The sequence below is a fragment of the Mastigoproctus giganteus genome, chromosome 5, assembly GCF_048544385.1.
Source record: "Mastigoproctus giganteus isolate SK-2022 chromosome 5, ASM4854438v1, whole genome shotgun sequence".
Classification (NCBI taxonomy): Eukaryota; Metazoa; Arthropoda; class Arachnida; order Uropygi; family Thelyphonidae; genus Mastigoproctus; species Mastigoproctus giganteus.
The window spans coordinates 27,639,772-27,663,659 of NC_143579.1; the positions used below are offsets into that span (position 1 = coordinate 27,639,772).

The 23,888-nt window shown below is 36.1% G+C and overlaps 1 protein-coding gene across 8 annotated transcripts in view; it reads left to right on the top strand.

Moving 5' to 3' along the window:
• LOC150085263 (tropomyosin-like) overlaps positions 1-23,888 on the top strand; it is a 108,712-nt gene that overhangs the window by 83,622 nt on the left and 1,202 nt on the right. For 5 of the 8 annotated variants that reach the window (XM_090373954.1, XM_090373955.1, XM_090373952.1 and 2 more), the window contains 3 exons: positions 7,582-7,657; positions 13,058-13,120; positions 15,733-15,802. In XM_090373954.1, the coding sequence (XP_090230080.1) occupies positions 7,582-7,657; positions 13,058-13,120; positions 15,733-15,802 (209 nt within the window). Of the gene's footprint in view, positions 1-7,581; positions 7,658-13,057; positions 13,121-15,732; positions 15,803-16,148; positions 16,270-23,888 lie in introns of all 8 variants that reach the window. The other 3 variants (XM_090373956.1, XM_090373953.1, XM_090373958.1) reach the window with 1 other exon arrangement.

Below are 23,888 nucleotides of genomic sequence, written 5' to 3' on the forward strand. Positions count from 1 at the left end.
GATGTGTTGTGTAAGTTTTAATTCACTGTTGAGAAAGGAAGTGGATGCTTCTGAAAGCTACAGTCTAGTTTTAGCGCTTTTATCTTATTATATATTTTAAAGGTTATATATATTTATTGTAAATAGATTGTACTATATTTTATTTTACAGTATTAAAATTAATTTTCTTAATTCAATTTAAACGGTTGGTGTACGAGTTTATTATTGTGACAGAACCTTTTACCGTTTGAAACTTGCCGCCATTGTAGTATAATGTAAAACCAGATAGCGTAATACATAGCACTGTGTTAGGAATCTGTTAGCTTAGTATAGTATTGTCATTTAATCAATTAAATTTATAAATCTTATTAATTTTTATCGTTAATTAAATTGTAATTAAACAGAAATCCTGCACCAGACTAGAGCAGCAAAGCAACATACACAAAGTAGCTGGAGTGCTGTGGCTCATGGGACAACCGAAGGAGGTGATTCTCCAATGCATCACAGTCCAAAAAAATGTGAAGTGTTTACAGACCTTTCTGGAACAGGATGTGATTTAGCCATGGAGGATGTCTTTGTGTGTGCCAGGTGCAGAGAGTGTCAAGAAGTCAGGCAGCAACTTAGCATTCTGAAGAGCATCTATGAGAGTTTGAAGAGCCAGGTAGATGCCCTTGAAGGAATTAAAATGGGAGGTCTCAATCAAGCTCTCAGCTGCCCAACTGAACTCCAGAGCTCACTCTTGTGCACCAGTTAACACAGCTACAATCATCAGGGCAGAATGCGCTGGTCCCACAGGAGCTAGTTATTGTCAGTGACTCAATTGTCAGGGAAACAGGAAATATATTTTTAAAAAAGGATAGATGGAATAGGACCGGGGTATGTCTGCCAGGGGGCAAAAGTTGATGACGTTGTAGAGCAGATATCATCTTTTAATGGCAGAAAAGGTGATATTGTTGTACACATTAGCACTAATGACATTAAGTGTAGAAGATCTGTGGATTTACTTAGCGAGTACAGGTCACTGTTGAAAAAAAGTCAAGAGTTAGTGTTAAATTTGAAAGTGTCTGCAATCTTGCCCAGACACGATAGGAGGGAGTATATGTTGAGAACCTTTTCAATCAATTCAGCCCTTGGAGAGAGAGAGATTGTGCAAGGCTAATGGGGTAGAATTTTTCTCAGCATGGTCTGTGCTTGTTAACAGGAGAGATTGCTTCTGCAGAAATGGGATGCACTTAAATAGAAAGGGTGCAAGAATATTTGCTGATGCTATTGAGGCAATGTTAGGTGGGTTGGAAAACTGTTAGCTTGGGGGAATTCACAGACTAATAGATTAACAGTAGCCGCAGGCAGAGGGAAGTGATTCTTGCACTGCTTCTATTGGGATGAGCAGCAGCCTGGAAAGCAAGTTGCTGGAGATTTTCGGAACTGCTGGGAGTCATCATGAAACAAGTAAATACATGGGCTGTTAGGTTAACTAATAGTAAGAACAAGTGTATGTATATTTGCATGTACACCAATGCTGGGAGTATAGTAAATATATTTGATGAATTTGAAGTACTGATCAAGACATCAACAGTGGATATTGTTGTGATATCAGAAATGTGGTGTCATACAGGTATAAGGAATGCAGAATTGGAATTTGGGGAGTACAATGTGTACAGAAAGAATAGAAAGGGAGGAGGGGTTATGCTGTTGGTTAAGAAACAAAATCTAAGGAAGTGCATCCAGTTGACATAGATCGGGGGTCGGCAGCCTGGGCTTGCGAGCCTCATGCTGCTCTTTGAATATGTAACTACGGCTCTTTAACTTTTAGTTCACATGAAGCACAATTTGAAATGGACTTAAGAGGACTTAAAAATCAAGGACATGTGGAGTGCAAGACTAAAATACCTTTAAAAATGAAATTGAGGATTTGGAGAGGCAAAAGGCTGCCCTTGCAATTCTACACAAATGGACAACGAGAGATGAGTTGAAAATGCAAGACCAAATTGTGTTCGATGTGTGGAGTACTTACCAGACAAGTATATAAATTTTAAAATATTTGTGTTTAGACTTCTCTTAGTTTTTGGTTGGACGTATTTCTGCGGGCAAATATTTTCGAAATGAACTATATTAAAAATAAATCAAGAAACCATGCGAATAATGAGAGTCTCTCAGTATGTTTAAAGATGGAAATTACGGCATACTCGCCTGATGTTGAGAGACTAGCTCAAGAAGTTCAGCAGCAAAAGTCACATTAATTTGTACTTAATTGGATGTTTGTTTTTTCAGTATTAATAAATGATATTTGAAAATATATATATTTTTAATAAAACACCTTCCCATTCTATTCCATTTCTTAAAAAACTTCCACCGTCCTTGAGCTGAGGTGCGGCTCTTCGGATTCTCTCTCTTTTTTTTTTAATTAGATCAAAAATGGCTCTTAACTCAAAAAGGTTGCCGACCCCTGACATAGATGGACAATGCAATGTTGAATCAGTTTGGTGTGACTTAAGCACTGGGAAAGCAAAAATGAGGGTAGGAGTTTGAACAACTATACAGAAAAATAGTGGTCCAGTAAATCAGAATGTCTTATGTGATATTTAAATTCCCAGATATTGACTGGAACTTGTGGGTTGGTCACTTGCACACTAGCAAGCTTTTGTTTTCTGCAGCAGCATAATAAACTTTTTTTTTATCATTGTTTTCTAGCCATGACTCAACAATCCTACAAGTATGGTCCATGTGTTATAAAACACCTTGTATGTGCTTTCTTTTTTTTTAACCCCGGTTAATATAGATCAGGTTCTGAAATCTGATAAAGTAAGAAGCCCTTATTTTATCAGATTTCAGAAACAATAGACAGCATCCTCTGAACCAGGCTTTATCTGTATGGGACCTGGTGATATAAATTCTTTAGTCTGATAGTATTTCTTATCAATTTAAACATTTTCACAATACAGCAGAGTGTCAGGAAGCCGGGATTTTCATCATCTTCATCGCAGTGCCGAGCAGGTCGGGCATGAGTAGGAAATCACCTGAACCTTCAGCAAGGGTATCCAGTAGCTCTTCAGACTTTGAATAAGCTTTACTGAGAACTTACATTCCACCGTATAGCACAGCAAAATTTCAAACTCTTCTACTTCACACCACAAGTTCAATAAAATACAGTATTATAATTACTAGTAACATAAGTAACATAATCGCTTTGGGCATAAGGCCTCAGGCTGTGAAAGCTATAAACAGGCATTGTACATTTGAATATAACCTCTTTCTACACGTTGCTGTGAGAAACTGAGTTTGCCGTGCATTGATCTCATTATGGAGACACTTTGCCATGGGTTGCTTTGGTATCTAAATAAAAAGCATTGTTTCAACGGAGAAATAAATTGCTTTTTATTTAAAGTGTATGCCACTAGCCAGATGCCCTTTTTTTTTTTTTTAAGATCACATTGATTGGCAATTAAGAATTGTGAAGACCTGTATATTCACACTAGTATATTCCTTCATCGATGTCATTTAAGAAATCAAAAACAATTGTCCAAGTACTAATCCTTGGGGAACTCCACTTTTTTTTTATTTTTTTATGAAAACTGCATACACAAGAGGTATTAGAACCTATAGTACTTAGTACCATGCTTGGATTGGAGCTTGAGAAGACGAAAGAAGATATTTGTTGACTTAAGACTTGAACTTCTGTAGACTAATTTTCAGGAAATACGTACGAAGGAAGGTTGTTCCAGAAAGCAGCAGTTGAATGAATAAACGAGGAAGATGAAAAGTTGGTTCTGTGAGTTTGAAGTTGGACAGTAAATGTATGTTGGCTGGTGGCAGCACGTGTTTGGACTGTTTTGAAAGAGAGAGCTTGTAATGCCAAACAACATGAGGTTGGGAATAGCATGAGTTAAAAGCTCCATTTGAGAAGAGACAATCACCAAGTTGTGATCTGAGGTGCCTAAAGGACCACTCACTTTGACCGTGTACTTAGAGAAGGGTTGTTTGTGAGAAAAAGATCAAGCGTGTTGGCTGTATGGTTAGGATTGTCCGGTATTCTTGTAAGTAAATGAACGATCCGTGCAAGGTCAGTAATTGCAAAAGCCTCAGCATCTCGACCAGTTGAGTCAGTGTGACTAGAAAATGGAAGCCAGCTGAAGTTGTGAACATTAAAATCACAGGAAAATTACCTCACTGTTAGGAAAGTTGGACTGGAGAAATTCAAGTTGCAAAGAGAAGTCAAAGCGCTCCAAGTGATTAGTGGAGTTGGGAGAATGGTAGAGACAAAAGATGAATTTGACACAATGAGGTAGAGAGATTTTAAGCTAGAGAAGATTGAAGAGAGGAGATTCCAAATTGCCAAGTCTCTGACGGGGAATATCAGAACGGACATATGCACAGGTACCATCTTTGAGGCGAAAGGAATCATACAGCGAATAATTTGGGCAACTGAGATGAGCCGTAGTTGAATCAACCGATAATTGAGATTCTGTCGGAAAAAGTACGTGGGGGTTTGGCAGACTTCGAGTGGAAATGCACATCGTTGAGATTAGAATTGAAACCACGTATATTTGTGAAATGAATTATGAAGTGTTTAGGAGGTTTAGATCTTTTCACAGAGAAGCTTACTCTATTAGTTTGACAATTCGTGGTGTATTCAATAGTAAGAATAAGTGTGGGGGGGGGACGTGCTGTATGAAATAATGAAATTTTTGGATATGGCATACACATGGTAAGAATATACCCAGATCCTTGACAATGCCCCCCCCCCCATACACACTACTTGGACTCCCTCCAGTCACTATCTGGCAGAGTAGAGGTAGCAAGATTATACACTAGCTGATCCGGAAGCCTCCTAGAGAGTTACCAATAGGTTCTGCCCGGCGTACTAACTAGCGGCCGGCCTTCGAACACCATTTTAGAGCTGTACCCTCAAAATATAAGGAAGATTGGATCTTGCCATAATGTTCATCATAATCTCAAAAGTCATCAGTCATACTTCATTATGGAAAAGATGGGGAAGGGTTGACTGTGGAACTTAGCTCTGGAGACTAAACATGGGTTCCACCACTTCAAGCCTCCAATAAGCAAAGTGGTGGTATTGCACCGGTTGATGAGAGTCATCTACCACCTAGTATTGCCTGGTAACACAGAGGAGCGACATTGCTCCATGTGGTGTGGGCGCCACAACTCGACTCCTGCTACGTTGGTTCAAACCTGAGTGGTAACCCACAGTGCTTGTGCATGGAGGTCATACCCAGGATTACTAACAGTCCCACCATTGTGAAGGTGCAAGTAGAGGATTTGGCTGTCACACACCGTCCAGACTTCGCTGAAATTGGGTCCGCTTGACTCGAATGTCACCCGAATATCAGTTCCATCAGCGTTTTAGACTCCCAGGTAGCAAGTACAGCTTGTCTGGCATATCTGAGAGAATGTCTCTGATACCCAACAATATGTGCCTGATGCCTTTATCAGCACTTCAAATTCATTAAATTTATTTACTATACTTCTAGCATTGGTGTACATGCAAGTATACATGCACCTGTTCTTACTCTTAGTTACCCTAACACAGCCAATGTATTTACTTGTTCCGTGATGACTCCCAGCAGCTCTTGAAATCCCCAGAAACTTGCTCTCTAGTCTGCTGCTCATTGCAATAGAAGCAGTGCAAGAATCACTTTCAACTCTGCCTGCAGCTACTGTTAATCTATTGAATTGGCATTTCCCAGCCACACAGGACCATCATCAGTAGTAAGTTTAAAGATTCAAATTTAAAAATAGTCTGTGACTCCACTCAAGCTAGCAGTTTTCCAACCCACCTAATTCTTGCACCTTTTCTATTTAAGTGTATCCCATTCCTGTAGAAGCAGTCTCTCCTGTTAGCAAGCAGAGACCACGCTGAAAAAAATTCTTCCCGGTGAGCCTTGCACAATTTCTCCGGAGCCGAATTGATTGACAAGGCTCTCATCTTATACTCCCTCCTATCGTGTCTGGGCAAGATTGCAGACACTTTTAAATTTAACCTTAATTTTTTTTTCAGCATTGACCTGTACTTGTTAAGTAAATCTGCAGGTCTCTTACTCTTAAGGTCATTAGTGCCAATGTGTACAACAATATTACCTTTTGTGTTCTTAAAAGATATCTGCCCTAGAATGTCATCAACAACGTCTGCCCCTGGCAGACATACCCTGGTCCTCTTCCACCTATCCTTTTTGCATAATATATTCCCTGTCTCCCTGACAATAGTCACCAACAATAACTTTCTTTCCTCATAAGGACAGTCTTTTGCTCAATCTCACCAGATGTTTCTATTTAGTTGTTTTGATAAAACAACTAAATAGAAACATAATAGTAAGATTTAGGCAATCAAGATCCTGCAACTGTGTTGTTTACTGATAGCATAATTCCAAAGGTTCTGGGGATCTTTGGAATTATGCTATCAGTAAACAACACAATTTTTCTACATAGTAGTAGACCTGTAGTAGACATTTTGTAGCCATGTCATTAAAGATAACTTGCTTCTCTTAAAGGCTTTGACAAAAGAGAGCAATAATAAAACAGTGATATTGAATTGGCATTTCCCAGCCACACTGGACCATCATCAGTAGTAAGTTTAAAGATTCAAATTTAAATATTGCGATATCTTATGATCAATCAAATTAAACATTTCTATATTACAGGTGGAAATTGCTGCAGCTGCAACTTTATGCTTCAAGGTGCCACTGTCACCTGTAGATTAATAAAGTAAAATAAATTGAGCAGTTAAATAAAATTACCAAAAGACGGGGGAGAAAGTTCATAAGAAAGAACTAGTACTCACTCTGGGAAGTACAATAGCACATAATTCTGCTGTACTAGGTGAAACTTCAACCTGGAATGAGCAAGGAAACTGTGCACAAACCCAAATGCACATGCTGATATCTGCTATCAAAGAAATAATATCATAAACCAAAAGAAAGTTAGGAGAACTAGAGTTACAGCTTCATTGATAGGCATTTGATGAATTATGCCCTGTGAATTCCAAAAGGATTTCATTCTTTACTAACATAATTAGTGTAGTTAAGAGGATTTCCTTTGTGTAGTATAAAAAGTGTTTAATTTGATTAATCATTTGTTGATAAAACCATGTGTACGTTGTGTTTTCATTATTGTGGACCTTATTTGTTTTTGCATTGAAGAGAAGTATTTCAGCCATTGGTAATATCAAATAATGATTTGTTCATTTTGATCAGGTGTGATGATCAAGATGAACAAATCATGATGGAAAAAAAAGGTGAAACAAATCAAGATGGAAAAAAAAAGTGACCTTTTTTCTTTTTTGTATTGTGGCATTATTGCTTTTTGAGCGAAATGTTAAAACTGCAGTTGTCCCTCCCCATTTTTTAAATGAGCAAATAGTCATTCCTCTACAGTCATATCTAATTCTCATTGGAGGAACTTCATCAGTATTAATTTTATGTTGATTAAAAAAAAAAAAAAAAAGATAAAAAGAAAAACTGACAAAGTTGTTTTGGGAAAGCAGTTCTTACAGAAATAAAATGGGTAATTTTATTCTGATACCTGTATTTGGTGAATATTTATTCAGTAATTTTGATGATTTTAATTTGCTCTTCTCTTGCTTGACAGCAAAATTGTAGAACTTGAAGAAGAACTAAAGGTTGTAGGCAATAACTTGAAATCCCTTGAAGTTAGTGAGGAAAAGGTATGTTTAAATTTTCCTTTTTTTTTTTTCTTTCTTTCTTTCTTTCTTTTTTTTTTTTTAAGACCCCTTCCTTCCCCAATCCTAAAATAACATTGGGTTGCAATGTTATTTTAGGATTGGGGTCTCATTATTAAAACAGCAAGAGAACAGTATGTTGTTAAAATTATTAGTTTTATTATCCTGAACTATACACAAAAAGAACACTTTACTGCTACAATACTTTCAAATGATTTCATGAATAGTGCTTCAGAACATAGTTTTAGACAGGGTATTTATTTCTTTATTTATTTTTCATAGGTCAGTTTACCCACCCTGTGCCCATAATTGTATTTCAAATTTGTCACATTTGTAAAATTTAAATTTGAAAAATTTGCTACCTTTTGAGTGTGATGTGAATGTGGTAATTTTGTTGCTTTGGTATGCCATTCCCTAAATTCCATTATTTTCAAGTGTTTAATTAGAAGTGAATTTAAGTTCTGCTGTAGCATTACTGTTTTCATTCATTCTCATTTTGTTTTAGTTCATGCTTATGAACTTGTCATTGGTCATGCAAAAATTCTATTTGCGTAAGGATAATTTTGATCACTTTTTTTAACGAAGTTGAATGAAAACACAGTTCAATGGAGTTTATAAAAGCAGAGCAATGGAGTTTATAAAAAAAAAGATTAACTGCTAAAATGCTTCAAAATAACTAAAATATTATAATAAATGAAGAATAAACTGTGTATTCTCTTTTTATACACCTTAAAACAATACATTCCTGGTCCTTTTTACCTGTTCCAAGCTATTTTTGTGTAGAATATATTACATTGAATGTATTTTTTTTTTTTTTTTTTTTTGTGTATATTTTAGTGAGTTAAAGGAGGCCTTTAACTCACCAGTGGGATCATTTTGACCCCATTCTATATTATTATTTTTAATTTTCTCTCTGACTTCACTAGAAGACCATTCTGTTCACTCTGGAAGAACTCAATGCTTTCCAAAGGTGTTTTTTTTTGCCACAGTTTCTCTATTGATTTGTTAAAAATATGCCTGTTTAATTTTTATTAAACCCAAACTTGTAGGCTGTCCTTCTTTCAAGATGACTTTGAATGGTGGTAACTGTTTATGATCAATAAAATCATTGCACCAAATAGCACACACTAGCAATTAACTTCCTCCCTTTTCTCATAACTCATTTAAATCTCAATTTTATCTGCAATCTCATAGATCTTCTTTCATCAAATAGAGATATTTGAACTCACACCATGTGGCATTTTTTATCACTTCTCTTAGGTAAGGGACGTTATTAATATATCCCAGTCATCTTATCAAATTTTTTTATCTCTTATTGCAATAAGAAAGATTATAGAGAAAACACTCACTTCTTTCTACAAGTGAGATAATGTTTTCTCTGTGTATTTTGTTGATAAATCCGGGTCTTGGTAGTGAGAGCATTCTTTGATTACTGGATAACATTTTTCAGGTCGAAGCACACAGCATGGTTTACCACATTTGTTTAAGACATTATTGCTGTAGAATACACCAGCTATACACTATATCATGCAAGAGTTCCTTTTAAAATAATGTGTGCATAATCTACTCATCCTTGTGTCTAGTTCTCCTATATGACTGATGTAGGCATGTTAATTATCACTTGTACATAGCCTTTTTAAATTTAAAAATTTTTAAAACACTGCATAAAAGATAATAAATCTAAATTATGTGTAAATTTTCTTTCAATAGATTTGTAATGGCCAAGTTTTTTCTTGACTAACATTTCATTTGTAAAATATACAGTAGAACCTGGATAAGAAGTTTTCCAAGGGACTGGAGGTTTAGAACTTCTTAGAAGGGAAATGACCTAAGGGTGTGAAATATTAACTACACAAAAAAAAATGAAAAGATACATATACATGAGTTAAAGATGATTTTTAAGTACTATTTCAGAATTTATAAATATTTTACTCTGCTTATGGGAAATTTTTAAACTGAGGATTTCTATAATTTTTAATCGCTTAACATTCTGTTCATTAAACTCATTACCAAGTTGGAAGAATAAGCTCCTTTGGAGTTTAAACATACCTTAAAAAGTCACAACTACAATAAGACAGAACAACAATCCACGAAGTAATTCAGAGAACTGAATTACTTCTGAATTACTTCACAACCATCAGAACTTAACACTTAAATGTGGTCTATGTATCCAATTATGAATTTTGATGAAAACAATTGCAATATGTCACTTCCATTATATCAAAATGTTTATACTAAAAAGGTTTTAGGGCTTGAAAGCCTTAGACTACAGAAAATTTGCTAATCGAACAAGTTAGTGCCAAGCATCATTTTAATTCGAGTAAACTGCTGAAGTAGATGAAATGGCATCTTTTCTATTATATCTCATATTGCAAATGCCTTCACAATGAGTTGCCCTGATATTGAACTACCTCAAATAAGCAACGCTTCGACAATGGATTCTCGAACAGGCAACACTTTGCCAATGGAGAGGACTAATGTTACTTATTCTCGGCAGATATCGCCCAGAGGTGGTTGGGTGGTGGTATCCACAGAGAATAAGTAACATTAGTCTTCTCCATTGGTGAAGCGTTGCTTATTGGGGGTAGTGCAATATCAGGGCAACTCATTGTGAAGGCATTCACAATATGAAATATAACAGAAACAATGCCATTTCACCTACTTCGGTGGTTTACTATGAACTAAATTGATGCTTTGTGCTAACTTGTTCGATTACCAAATGTATATATTTAATATTAAAAATAAATAATTTCTATATTTAAAAAACGTCTTAAGTGGGAAGACGTCATTTAATCCACTGTTTATTCTTTATCACAAACATTTTACCCGGGAAACTTCTTACGCTGGAAAATAATACATTACAACATATAGAGTTGAAATTGGCACTTAAGAAACCAAACTTAGTACAGGGGAAATTTTCTTATTCACGAATTTCTTATCCAGATATTGTATTTTGATTGGTTAACGCTTATCAGTAGCATTAGCATTAGTAGAGGCATTTGATGCAAGAAAGCAAGCATATGCAGCATCAGCCAAAAAATAAAATAAAATAAAATAAAATAAATAAATAAATATAAAAAAAAAAAAAATTAAATAAATAAATAAAAAAATAACCACTTCCACTTCACCCCTCTGTTTGTTCGAAATACCTGTCCAGCTGAGCCTTAAACTTATTTAGGCTATCAACTTCCACGACAAGGGATGGAAGTCTATTCCACCAACCAACCACCTGCTGGCTAAAGGCAAATTTCCTCACGTCTATCCTACATCTGTCTTTTCTCAATTTGAATTTATGCCCTCTCAGGTGATTATTCTGAGCAAGAGGAAGAATCCCATCAGCATTGAGCATGCTCAAACCATTCAGGGCTTTATACACCTCTATCAGATCACCTTGCCCGTGCCTAGTCTCCAGACACTGTAATTTGCAAAACTTAAGCCTTTCTTTGTAAGAGCACCCCTTTGTTCCATTCACTAATCTTGTTGCCCTTCTCTGTACTCGTTCCAGCATCTCTACATCCTTCTTGAAATGAGGCCTCCAGACCTGTATACAGTACTCTAGGTGTGGCCTGACCATTGCGTTATACAAGGGAATAATCAGCTCCTTATCCCTGCTAGAAAAATTCCTATATATCATCGACAATACACCATGAGCTACTCTTGCAGCCCATCTGCACTGCTCAGAAAACTTCATATCTGCCTGCACAACCACCCCCAGGTCCCTTTCATTCTCTACCACTGTCAGTGTAGTACCATAGAGTTGATAAGTTGCTCTGGGGTTGCTGTTTCCCATATGTAGTATTTTACATTTGTCAATGTTAAACTTCATTTGCCACCTCGAAGCCCATCTGCTCAACCTTTCCAGATCCTGTTGCAGTAGCATAGTGTCAGTAGTGTCCTTGACAACCCTGCCAACCTTCGTATCGTCTGCAAACTTGGACATTAAGCTTGATATACCATCATCAGTATCATTTATAAATACAGAAAACAATAATGGACCCAATACTGAACCCTGAGGGACTCCACTAATAACATTAGTCCACGATGAGCAGTGTCCATTGATTACCACTATCTGTCTTCTCCCCCTCAACCACCCCTTTATCCATAGCAGTAATTTGCCTCCAATGCCACACTGCTCCAATTTGTGCAGCAGTCTTCCATGTGCAACAGTATCAAAAGCCTTTCTAAGATCCAAGTATATAATATCAAAGTTATTCCCTGCATCCAGTTCTTTTGTGACTGCATCATAGTATCCAATCAGATTGGTCAGGCAAGACTTCCCCTTAACAAAACCATGCTGTGTCTGAGCTATGACTGAAGTCTTGTCTAGATGATCCTGCAGTGCTTCTTTAACCAGTGCCTCCATTAATTTTCCAGGAACAGAAGTTAAACTAACAGGTCTATAATTATTTGTGTTGCCCTTTGATCCTCCTTTGTGATTCTACAAAGATTCTATACAGAGATTCTATATCTATATCTGTATAGATTCTATACAGTAGAATCTATACAGATTCTACTGTATTTGGCGATCTATTATTATATTGGCCATCTCTAGGCCTTGGCTCCATGAGATGGTGAGTTACTATCTGAGCTGTAGTTTGCCATATTGCCTGCAGTTTTGTATCTGTAGTGTGGCTGATAGTAGCAGATCCATACCCTAACCAGATTTCTAAACACCTCATAAATGTTTAGTTTTGTTGAGATTAAGGGAAGTGATGAGCCGAAAATAGGCTATCTTCATTTCCACATTTCTGACTGACTGGCATAGTATATAGGATTTGCAAGAATGTTGAAGTGGTCCATGGCCATAAGGTGTTGTTACATGCATATCAGGGATCCTCAACAGAACATTGACTGTGATATCAGTTTACCAGCTCCTATATTGTTCACCATGTATATTAGGGTCTGTTGTCTCATGTTTCTGTCATGCATGTTTCATACCATCCGCATAATGTAAAAGATAAGTCATTAAATCTTGTCAGTTGTCAATAGTTTACTCAGCATTGCTAAGAGTTGTTCCTGTGAATTTATTTGCATTCATATTATTTGCTGTTTTTTAAATAAATGCTGCATGTTTTGTTGTCAGTTTGCTAATTCTTATGGCAAAGATTGGGTTGAGCAGAAACAACTCCGCTGTTCATCACTGAGTCAGCGATGGTGGAACCAGAGTTGTGTCCCTTTAAATTCTTGGTATTAGTATGGTTTCTAAAAGTTGGATGTGTTGACCTTTTTATGAATCACCAGGACAGTGAATTACTGTGTGAAAAAAATAAATATTTTTTCTAAACAATTAGTAAATAAGATTTGTTAACTGCATTAAGAATGCCTTGCTAAAAAATAGCTTCTCCTTTCTTGCTCTTTTTTAATTTTAATAATAATGTTTTCTAGGCTCATCAAAGAGAAGAAACTTATGAACACCAGATTCGAACAATGACTGCCAGACTAAAGGAGGTGAGTTTCAACCTCATCTATATCAGTATGTTTTAATCTTATTTGATCTGCTATAAGTGTTAATATTGTAAAGGAACTTTTTCTACCATGGCGATTTAATCTTGCAGTGATATTTATAATGCTGTAAGGATTAATCTTGTAGCAGTATTATTCTGCTGTAAAAATTTAATTTGAAAATTATATGCATATCTGCATTCATTTTCTCTCCTTGAGTGAGGGGAAGAGGCATTTTGGTTCCTCCGTTAACAGCAACCATCAAGATTTGGGCTTATGCTCACATTAGAAGTGACACTTATCCATGAGTTAGTACTATGCAGGCAAGTGTTTAAGCCCATTTTATTTTATTATTTTTTTTATATACATACGAGTCATATACACTGTTCAGTCAAAACATTATGACCACCTACTTAATAGTGGGTATGTCTTCCTCTTGACTCCAGTACCGTCGTCATGTGGCAAGCCAGACTCTGTTAGGCTACTGAACTTTCACTGGGATTGCATCCCTTAGTTCTATGATAGTATGTGCTGAAGGATCCAGATGCCAGATTTGTCAATTCGCATAATCCCAGAGATGTTTTTATGATATTCGGCAGCCCAAGATAGCACCTGAAAGTCACTTTTGTGTTCAGCGAACCACTCTTGAACAATACTGGCAACATGGCAGGACATATTATCCTGCTGGAAGATACACACGTACCATCCAGGAAGACAGGCACCGCAAAGGGTGTACCTAATCCACCACAATGAATAGGTAGTTGTTAGCATTCAGAGTGCGGTCTTGGAATATGAGAGCTCTAAGATGATTCCCAGAAAAACATTCCCCATACTGAAACACAGCTGCCATCTGCTTGTTTCTGTTGGACCAGAACATTGGAGTGATTCCTCTCCACAGTTTGTTGCTGTACCCTCTATTTACCAGCCATATGGCATAGCAGGAAGCATGATTCGTTGGAAAAGGCAACTTTATCCAGTCATCAATTGCATTCTGAATGGTGTTGGTACAACAACACCATTCAGATGCAAACTTTAGGCATCATTGGCAATGGCTGGCCATAAGCACTGGCACCTTGACCAGGCACCTATTCCAGTGGTACATATGGGGAAGGGTTCATTGGATTGTGCTCTCAGAAACACCACTAGTCATCCCTTTTTCAAGTTCACAGTCAGTCATTCTACCATTTTCCATCTATTGGCTTGCACAGGGTGGTATAGCCTAAGTTTGCCAGATTTGTCAATTGACCCAGCAACTGCTGCTCTGTCCATTCTTGGAACACCTTAACTACAGCACTTCATGAACAGCCCACGAGATTTGCAATTTCCATAATGTTGCCACTCTTCAGCCGATATCTGACAGTCATCAACCCTTTTTTTCAAGGTCTGTCAGATCACATCCCTTGACCATATTGATTGTGCACTTCGTTTGGACCCCCTGCCACAAACCTGCAGTATCACATTTACTGGCTCATGCTGTGACTGTATGCCACCAGGTGGGAAGGAACGGCTGATTGCTAAAACACAGGGGTAGCCATAATGTTTTGACTGGATAGTGTGTATGTTTTTTAATGCAAGTCATAAACTTAATTTTAATTTTATACCACTAGGAGCCTCCAGACTCTTTCAGATAATGAGATGCAAAGATGCAAAGATTCCTTGTTCTTTTGATCTTCACATCAGGAGAACAACAAATTTTGACATCATGCCCTGTTTTCTCTTTAATAATCTCATTTAAGAATATCAGAAATAGGAACAGTCACAGCTCCAACCATTTTCTTCCTTTTGTGTAGCCATGTAAGGATTTTATCCATGATTCTGATAGTTCCAGTTTATATAGAAATCTCCTATATGAGAGTCAAATGCTTTGCTGAAGTTAATGCACTGTCAAAGTTATTTCCTCCATTCAACTCACGAGTGACACTATCATCATAATGGTTTATTAAATGGGATTTTTCCTTCTCTAGCACCATCTGATAATGTAATTAAAAGCAGTTTAATAGTTGATCTGAGCGATTGTAGTTCTCCTATTGTGAGACAAGTGTACAAGTTCATGACACTTTAATTCTTCTGTTTTCTAAATTTTTTCTTTAATGATGACAATTGTTTCAAAACTAATTGCTTCAGGTGGCCAGCTGGACCTTGGATCATCCTCAGCTGACTCCTATCTTCATCTTGCAACAGTGGCATAACCAGGTGATACTTCCCCAAACATTCTGATCATTCTTTCATGGGTTTCTTTAGCATTTCTGTCATCTTTGGTTAATGATTTTATTACTGAATGATGCTCAGTTTGATGGATATTCATTCTTCTTCCACCCACCAACATAAAAAAATGTGATTTTAAAAGACAATAGTTTATCAAAATAAACTATTCTATAATTTATTAGTATACTTTATATACACTGTATATACACTATTCTCAGAATGTTTTGACCATCCCTCATATTTTATTATTGAGGTTGTATATTTATCATTTTTAATGAATTGAAATTACAAGCTGCTATTCAAATATAGAAATGAATCTTTTTTTTTTTTTTTTTTTTTTGCTATTTGTAACAGAGTACATGTAAATCCATGTGGTTTTGTTCAAAATATATGAATCTTTATTCAATTTGTAGGCTGAAGCCCGTGCTGAATTTGCTGAAAGATCAGTGCAGAAGTTGCAGAAGGAAGTGGACAGATTGGAGGGTAAGGTTTCCTATCCTACTAGAGTTCAAAATCCATTTTGAATTTAAATGTTCATTTATAAAATTTATTTGTTGTGAAAAGTTTAAAGTACAGATACATGATGCTGCATTTAAAATGAAGTTGCGTGTGCACATCATCCACTCTTCACCTTTAGGTGACGGAATCAATTTCTGAAAGACTCACTTCTCTGTAAAACCATAAATCTTTCCACTTAGATACAGTTAAGAAGTATAAATAAATTATGAATTGTTTAATATTTTTTTTTAATTGGAAATTCCTGTCATCTGATTAGAATTTATATGTAATATTATATGAAATATATGATGCATGCTTATGTGTATTGCAGATGAATTAGTTTCAGAGAAGGAAAAGAGCCACCTTTTACGGGAAGAGGTGGAAACAACTTTGAAAGATATTCAGTCTATGTGAATGTGATGGTTGATGTATGAAATCCTGCTGCCCAGAAGGTTTGCATGTATATATATGTAACCAAACTAAATTTTATATCATACTATTACTTTTTATTTATTCTTTAATTAATCACTTAACCATGCCTGATTTCATAATCTGTTTTAATGCTAGATTTACAGCATGTTTTTGTATTGTCTTAAACTTTAATATTTTAAAATAAACTAGCAGATTTGCATTTTGTTGTTCTTTTTAAAATATTGCATTGAAGTTAATTTGATGCCACCCCTTAAATCATATATATACAGTGAAAATCCTGTTATGGTGAATACTGTTTTAACAAATATATTTCCAGGTTATAATTTCCCTTATAATGAATAAAACGTGTTATTGGTTTCAAAAAATAAAAAAACTGTATAAAATGTATGTGAAAATCATGAATGAGTGCAGGAGCAAATAAATACTAATTTTGTTTTGTTGTAGTGCACAATTCATTATATGAAACACTTTCAAATGTAAATACACTGCATATTGTAAATGCGGCTTAGGAAAGAATTGTGAAGAAACATAAACAACATTCACTTGAAGACTTAATTTAATGCTTGTGTGTGGCAGTGGTGCTGGCATAATTTCAACAAAATGTGTGATGATGATAGCTGTGAGACAGATTTGTATATTGTTATTCCCCAGTGGAGACCATAACATAAGAGGCCTAATTTTCATAGTTTTTAAAGCCTTTTGCTTGACAAAAAGCATTACAATTAATCTTATTCAAGTTTAGTGGACTCTCATATCACACATTTTAGAATGTACTAAAATTGAATTTTAGTCCACAAAAAAAAGTAAACTTTATAAACAAAAATTGGCTTCTTAATTATTACTTGAAAATTGGTGATAAGTTATATATCTGGTACCACTTCTGGATATTGTTTGTTATTACTCTTTTTTTTTTTAAACCAATAATAAAAGTAGAAACTACTACTTCTATATGTTAGAAAAGTGCATTAGAAGTTATGTGAAGAAATAATGGCTGTTTTAAGATAATATTGAGTTAGTATTCATTTAACAAAATTTCGGAGGACAAAATGATTTATATACTTCTGAAAAGTTCACTATAATGGGATTTTACTGTATTCTGTTTTAATTCAGTTGTGATACATTTTTTATTAACATAATCTGCATGTTTAGCTACATTATCTCTAACAGTAATTAATATAGTCTTGATATGTTTAAAAATTAACATAACCAATGTATAGGGTGGCCCAGTGTTACATACAGATTTCATTGATGGATTTTATTAATTCATTTTTCTCTCTCTTTCCCCCCCCCCCAAACGTATCAGTAAGGTAGAAGACCATCTGAAAGAAAAATGAACAAAGGGAGCTATGATCAGCTAATGCTAATTGTTGTGCCTTTTCTCTCATTGCTGAGAAACTTTCAGAAATACATTTGAATCAAATTATAAACTTTCTAAGCTGTTGAAGTAATACAAGAGTGATCGATTGGCGCCTCCAAGCCAGGTGGGCAGGAGCAGCAGTGTGTAGCACACGCTTCTTGATTAGACCGGGGTTCGAGCCCGTGACAACCAAATATGGAGGATGCAGAAAGGTCAGGGAATGACCACCGCATATCCCTGGAGCAATATGGCCTTAGTTGCTAATGCTCCTAAAAACCAAATAACACCAAGAGTGATTAAAAAAGTTTTTGAAATATTATGTGCAGGAAAATGTGAGTTTAATGAATGTCATTCAATAGATGCACCTTTGTGTAATGGTATCACTGTACTAACAGTAGGGCCTCCTTCCTTCAGGAATATATGTAAGCCATGTATGTTTAAAATACCACAATGGAGAAATCTGACCCTCATTCTCATATGAAGTATTCATGTTGAAAAGATATATCTGCAACAGAGGTTCGTCCTGATGTGCTGGCAGCTATTCTTTTCTACTTTTGCTAATTGGTAGCAAATTTTAACTGTGAAAGAGTTAAACAAAACTAGTATCATTTGAGTTTCCTGTCAATTCAGAAATGATAGCAATATTGGAAGAAATGGCAGTGAATGAACTGTGAATAGACATATTGCTGAGTGTTAACATATCTGAAGGCAGTGCACATTGCCCTCCTAGGCTTCACACCCACCAAGTGATGACTTCAAAATATCTTTGAGAGATTTAGGTGAAAACCCGAAGACTTTTTTTTTTGTTTATATCTAAGGATATGACATGGGTGCAATCACTTTAATCCCAAGTCCAGTCATCAAAATGTGACCTAGGAAATGCACATCTCACCACTGAAAAAATTCAGCCCATTCAGCAGGTAAGGTAATCAGATAATCTCCATTTTTTTTAGAATTCCCAGGGAGTTTATTAATTGGGGATGCAGATCACCAGCCAATATTAAGCAGGTAATAGTGAAAATATATGAAGCCATCAAGATGAAGTGGCAAAGAAGTTGCATGATGGTGTACCATTCCACTAGGACAGCGGTTTCCACCCGGTGGTTTGCAAAAGTATTCCAGGGGGTTCGCACTAAAAATTCTATAATGGCTTCTACTTAGGTTTACATAGGCATATTATTGTAAACTACAAAATATAACTAATAATAAACAAAGTAAAATTAAATTAAATAAAAAGTAAAGAATTGCCAAAGAAAGAAACCACATTCCCCACAATTCCTTATAATTAGTTTACTATCTTATAGTATATCATGTTAAATGTTTTCTGTACTTTTTTTTTTTTTTTTTTATTCTCAAGGACCATTGTTATGTACAGGTACTTTTTAGGGTTCGAAGTCTAACAAAGGATCCTTATAATGCCACTTGGTTGTCTGTCCGTCCGTCTGTCACAACATTGTATCTCTGGCACCACTCAACCTATTGACTTGAAATTTTGCATGGGTTTGTACATCGTGTGGGCCAACATAACACCGTATTGATCATTGTTGGCAAAATTTGTCTGAGAAATGTGGGGGTGGTAAATGTGGGGGAACAAAAAGTGTTGTCGACAACCTATAGCTCAGGAGTGGCCAACTTAATTTGTGATGCGATCTACTTTTTCCTTCAAAATGTGCCACGATCTACCATCTCAAAAATTTCATTGCACAAGGTGCACAAATCAAGGGATGACTGTATATTTAAATTTCTTCGTGATCGACCGAAATTAAATCCACGATCGACTTGTTGGCCACCCCTGCTATAGCTTATTATACACTGCACAGTTGGAAAGAGCTCAACGAGTAGGTTTAAAATTTTAAAATATTTTTTAAATTAAAAATGGCGGCACCAGATAGGAAAATGTGAGTAATTTTTGTGTCCCCCCCTCTCTATTTCTGTCGCTAATGGAGCTAAAAATTTAAAAATCGCATTAGCTATGCGTTATTCTATGCTTATCAAGGGAAAACTATTCCGATTGAAATCTATCATCTACTTTTTGTGTTAAAATTAAAAAAAAATTTTTATTGCACTTGGATAGTGCACTTCTTTGTACTAAGTAACTCTCCTTTTGGTGACAAAAAGATTGCTAAATAGTTAGATAATAATTCTATAAAGGTCATTTATAAATTTTTCGACGAGAAATATTTTTTAACAATTTTCAAAGCTGGGGTTGTTCCAGCAAGGAGAGCCAGTGTTGAGGTGATGATGGTGGGGAGGCGCCTGCACAGTCTTGCACGGCCCTCACCTGCAAGTGGCTTCTCCCACCCTTGTCATTCACAACAACTGGAAAGACTCAAATAGACAAAGTTTTCATTAGTTCCTCAGTTTTAGGCCAAGCTGGGGAACTAGAAACTTTTTTTTTTTTTTTTTTGTAAACCCCAAACACGAGAGGTATTAGAACCTACAGTACTTAGTACCGTGCTTGGGTTGGAGGTTGAGAAGACAGAAGATATTTGTTGACATTGGACTTGAACTTCAGTAGATTGTAATTTTCAGGAAATACATATGAAGGAAGGTTGTTCCAGAAAACAGCAGTTGAATGAATAAATGAGGAAGATGAAAAGTTGGTTCTGTGGGTTTGAAGTTGGACAGTATATGGATGTTGGCTGCTGGCAGCACGTGTTCGGACTGTTTTGAAAGAGAGAGCGGGAATTATAGAAGCCAATTCAGAAGAACAGTGCCCATGAAAGTATCTGTAGAAGAGGCATGCAGCAGAAACAGTACGTCTATGAGAAAGCGAGTGGAGAGACTCTGTTAGAGATGAATCATTAATTAACCTAACTGCCCTCTTCTGAATGGAATCAAGAAGCCTGAGAGAGGTTTTGGGGGCACCACCCCCAGATGTGGGAACAATATTCCATGGCAGGGCGGATTTGCGATTTATACAGAGTAAGCAGCTGTTTGGAAGAAAAGTAAAGCCGAGAGCGAAAGAGAAAACCTAGTTTTTTAGATGCAGAGAAAGCAATATTTGTAATGTGCTTGTACCAAGAGAGATTAGAAGTCAGGGTAATCCCCAAAAGAGATATATCATTTTGCCTAAAAATTGGAGTGTCACTAAAGATAAGCATAGGAGCAGAAGAATCCTTTTTGCGAGATATAAGACAAGATTGAGTTTTAGAAGGGTTGAAATCAACTAAGTTGTCTTTGCCCTACTGGAGAATTACCTGAAGATCGGCATTTAAGGAATTGGTAGCAGATTTTCAAGAACTTGAAGCTGAGTGAGCAGGGCAAGGTTTCTCAAAATGGAAAGTGGAATGCAACGTGCTGTCATTGGCAAAACTATGGATAGGATTTCCAGTTAATGGAAGAAGGTCATTAATGTACAAGAGGAAAAGAGTGGGGGAAAGAACTGAACCTTGGGGGACACTGGCATTAGTGGAGAAGTTAAAGACAGAGAGCCATCTACCATCACCCTCAGTGAGCGATCAGAGAGAAAACTGGATAACCAATTACTAAAAACAGTTGGCAAACCATAAGATGGAAGCTTGTTTAGAAGACCTTTACGCCAAACACAATCGAAAGCCTTTGAGATGTCAAGAGCAACTAATTGTGTTTCACCAAACCTTTCCATTGAATTAGTCCATAAATGGGTAACATAAGCCAGAATATCACTAGTGGATCGACACTGACGGAATCCATACTGGCGATCGTTGATCAGATGGAAGGTTTCAAGGTAGTTTAAGAGTTGGCAGTTAATTGATTTCTCCATTACTTTAGAAAGAGTAGAAGTAATTGCAATGGGAACGATAATTGGATGGGAGGGATTTGTCACCCTTTTTAGGAACTGGCTGGATATGAGCAAATTTCCAAGCAGAAGGAAAAACACCTTTGGAATAAGAAAGTGAAAAAAGGTGGCAAAGAATAGGAGTAAGTTCAGGAGCACAGGTTTTGAGAACAAGTGGAGAAATACCATCAGGACCTGGAGCTTTCTTAGCATCCAGATTCATCAAAATCCTTCTGATATCCTTTTGATGGAAAACCATAGGAGGCATTGAATGGACCGTGTTGGGAATGGTGGGAGGTGTTTTACCAAGATCATTAATACATGAGCTGGAAGAAAATGGGATGCTAGCAGGTCAGCTTTATCCTTGGCTGAAGTGACAACAGAACCATCTGGTTTGGACAGAGGTGGGAGCAGAGATGGGCAAAAGTTGCGGCCAATAGCTTTGGCAAGAGACCAGAATGCTCGGCTACCATTAGGGCAAGAAGCAAATTTTCTACTCTTAGCCTGTTCAAACTCTAGTTTGGACTGATTAATAACTGCTTTACAATTGTTGCGAGCTTTGGTGTAGGCAGAAAATGAAACTGAAGAATTAGAAACAAGCCAATTATGATATGCAACATTCTTCTCTTGAACAGCCTTAGCACATTTATTGGAAAACCAAGGTTTAGATAAAGGACGAGATTTTAAAGTGGAGTGTGGGATAAAAGGATTCCATTCCTGCAAGAATAATTTCACTTACACGATCTGAACAAACGTTGACATCAGAAGTTTTGAAACAGTAATCCGACCAAGGAAAAGAAGAAAAGAAGTCTCGCAGGTCATCCCATTTTGCATTCTTGTAATGCCAAACAACACGAGGTTGGGAATAGCCACGAGATAAGGTTCCATTGGAGAAGAGACAATCACCAAGTTGTGATCTGAAGTGCCTAAAGGCATTTGATATTCGATTTCCCAGTTAATCCAAAAATACAGTAAGTTCTCGACATACGTAATAGATACATTCCCGGACTTCTTGCGTAAGTAAAGTTTTACGTAACTCGGGAATGACAAAAAAAATGTTGCTACTATATCCTTGATATGCCAAAATTACAAAAACCACATAATATCCTCAGAATAATTTTCAGAAGAAAATATTTTAATTAGTTCAGTTAACAACTTTATCTGGGGACAGCAGTGAAGTAGCCAGAGTGGCATATAAGAAAAGAAAACAAAATTAAGAAAAAACACGTTATTGTACTGTAAAAACTGATATGTATTTTCATAGCCCTGTTTATTATAGTTGAGTTCATTGGTGTCGATCACTTCACTGCTTCTCATATTCTGTCTTTCTCCTTTATTTTGTTCATCATTTCCACTGACAAATCTGAATTCTGCATGATACTTGTTAATGTTTGGCTATTTTCATATATCCTTATTATTTTAAATTTTCTGGTCCAACTGAGTTGCTTTCCTTTTCTTGATAGATTTACTGTACTACTGTCGCTTATTTTCTTAGTTGGCACCATGATAACAGTCAAAATTAAATTTTCTGAAAAGAACTTCACATAATTAAGGCAAAAACTCACTATTATCACTTCACTCGAGCTCACATTTTACTAAAGCTCATTTCTGGAGGTCACTGCCATAAAACAAAAACAATTTGCAGTCTCCTGTTTATTGGACTTTTCTGTTAGTGCAATTCATTATAAACAGGTAGTAAACTCGATCTTATTGCATTTGTGATAATACCGATAGCTGGAATTCTATCGCATTTACCCACATTTACCCACAGTAAATGTGGTAACCCACATTTACTGTGGGTTATTATGGTGAAATGTGTGTCCCCTTCACTGAAATCTTCAGTCATATAAAAAAAATATATAAATAACATAATGTAAGTCCGAAGCTACATAAGTCGGGGACTTACTGTATCAAAAAATGTTCAGCAACCTACATAAAAAGTATGGCAACAGATAAAAAAAAAAAAAAAAAAGCTTACCATGCACTACTCGCGTGTCCAATGCGATGCTTCCCTTTATTTTTTACAATGTTGATTTTAAATCTAATAGTTTCCCTTTATTTTTTACAATATGTCACGTATGGTTTGGTCACCAACATTATAATGGTTCATTAAAGATTTAACAGATGCACCATTTTCAAACTTTTGAATAATTTCAAGTTTTTGTTTAATTGAAAGCACAACTCTTCTAAACACAAAAAAAAAGAAAGAAAAAGCTTCCATAAAAAAAAAATTCCGACATCCCTGACTTAAAACAAAATTTGTCCTTTTGCGGTGTGGCAGAATACAACAATCGACGCACTAAAACAAACTAACATTTGGTCCTTTTTTCTTTTTTTTTTTTTTTTTTTTTAAGCGGTGGGTGTGAAGACAGCTGGGGTTGCAAGATAATAGGCACACTAATCTCCCAATTACGACTTATAACATCACTTATTTATGACTTTGAAATCATTTGTTTATACCTATTCTAGTTATTACTTGAATTTTATGATTTCTGATTTTTTTTTTTTTTTTTTTTATAATT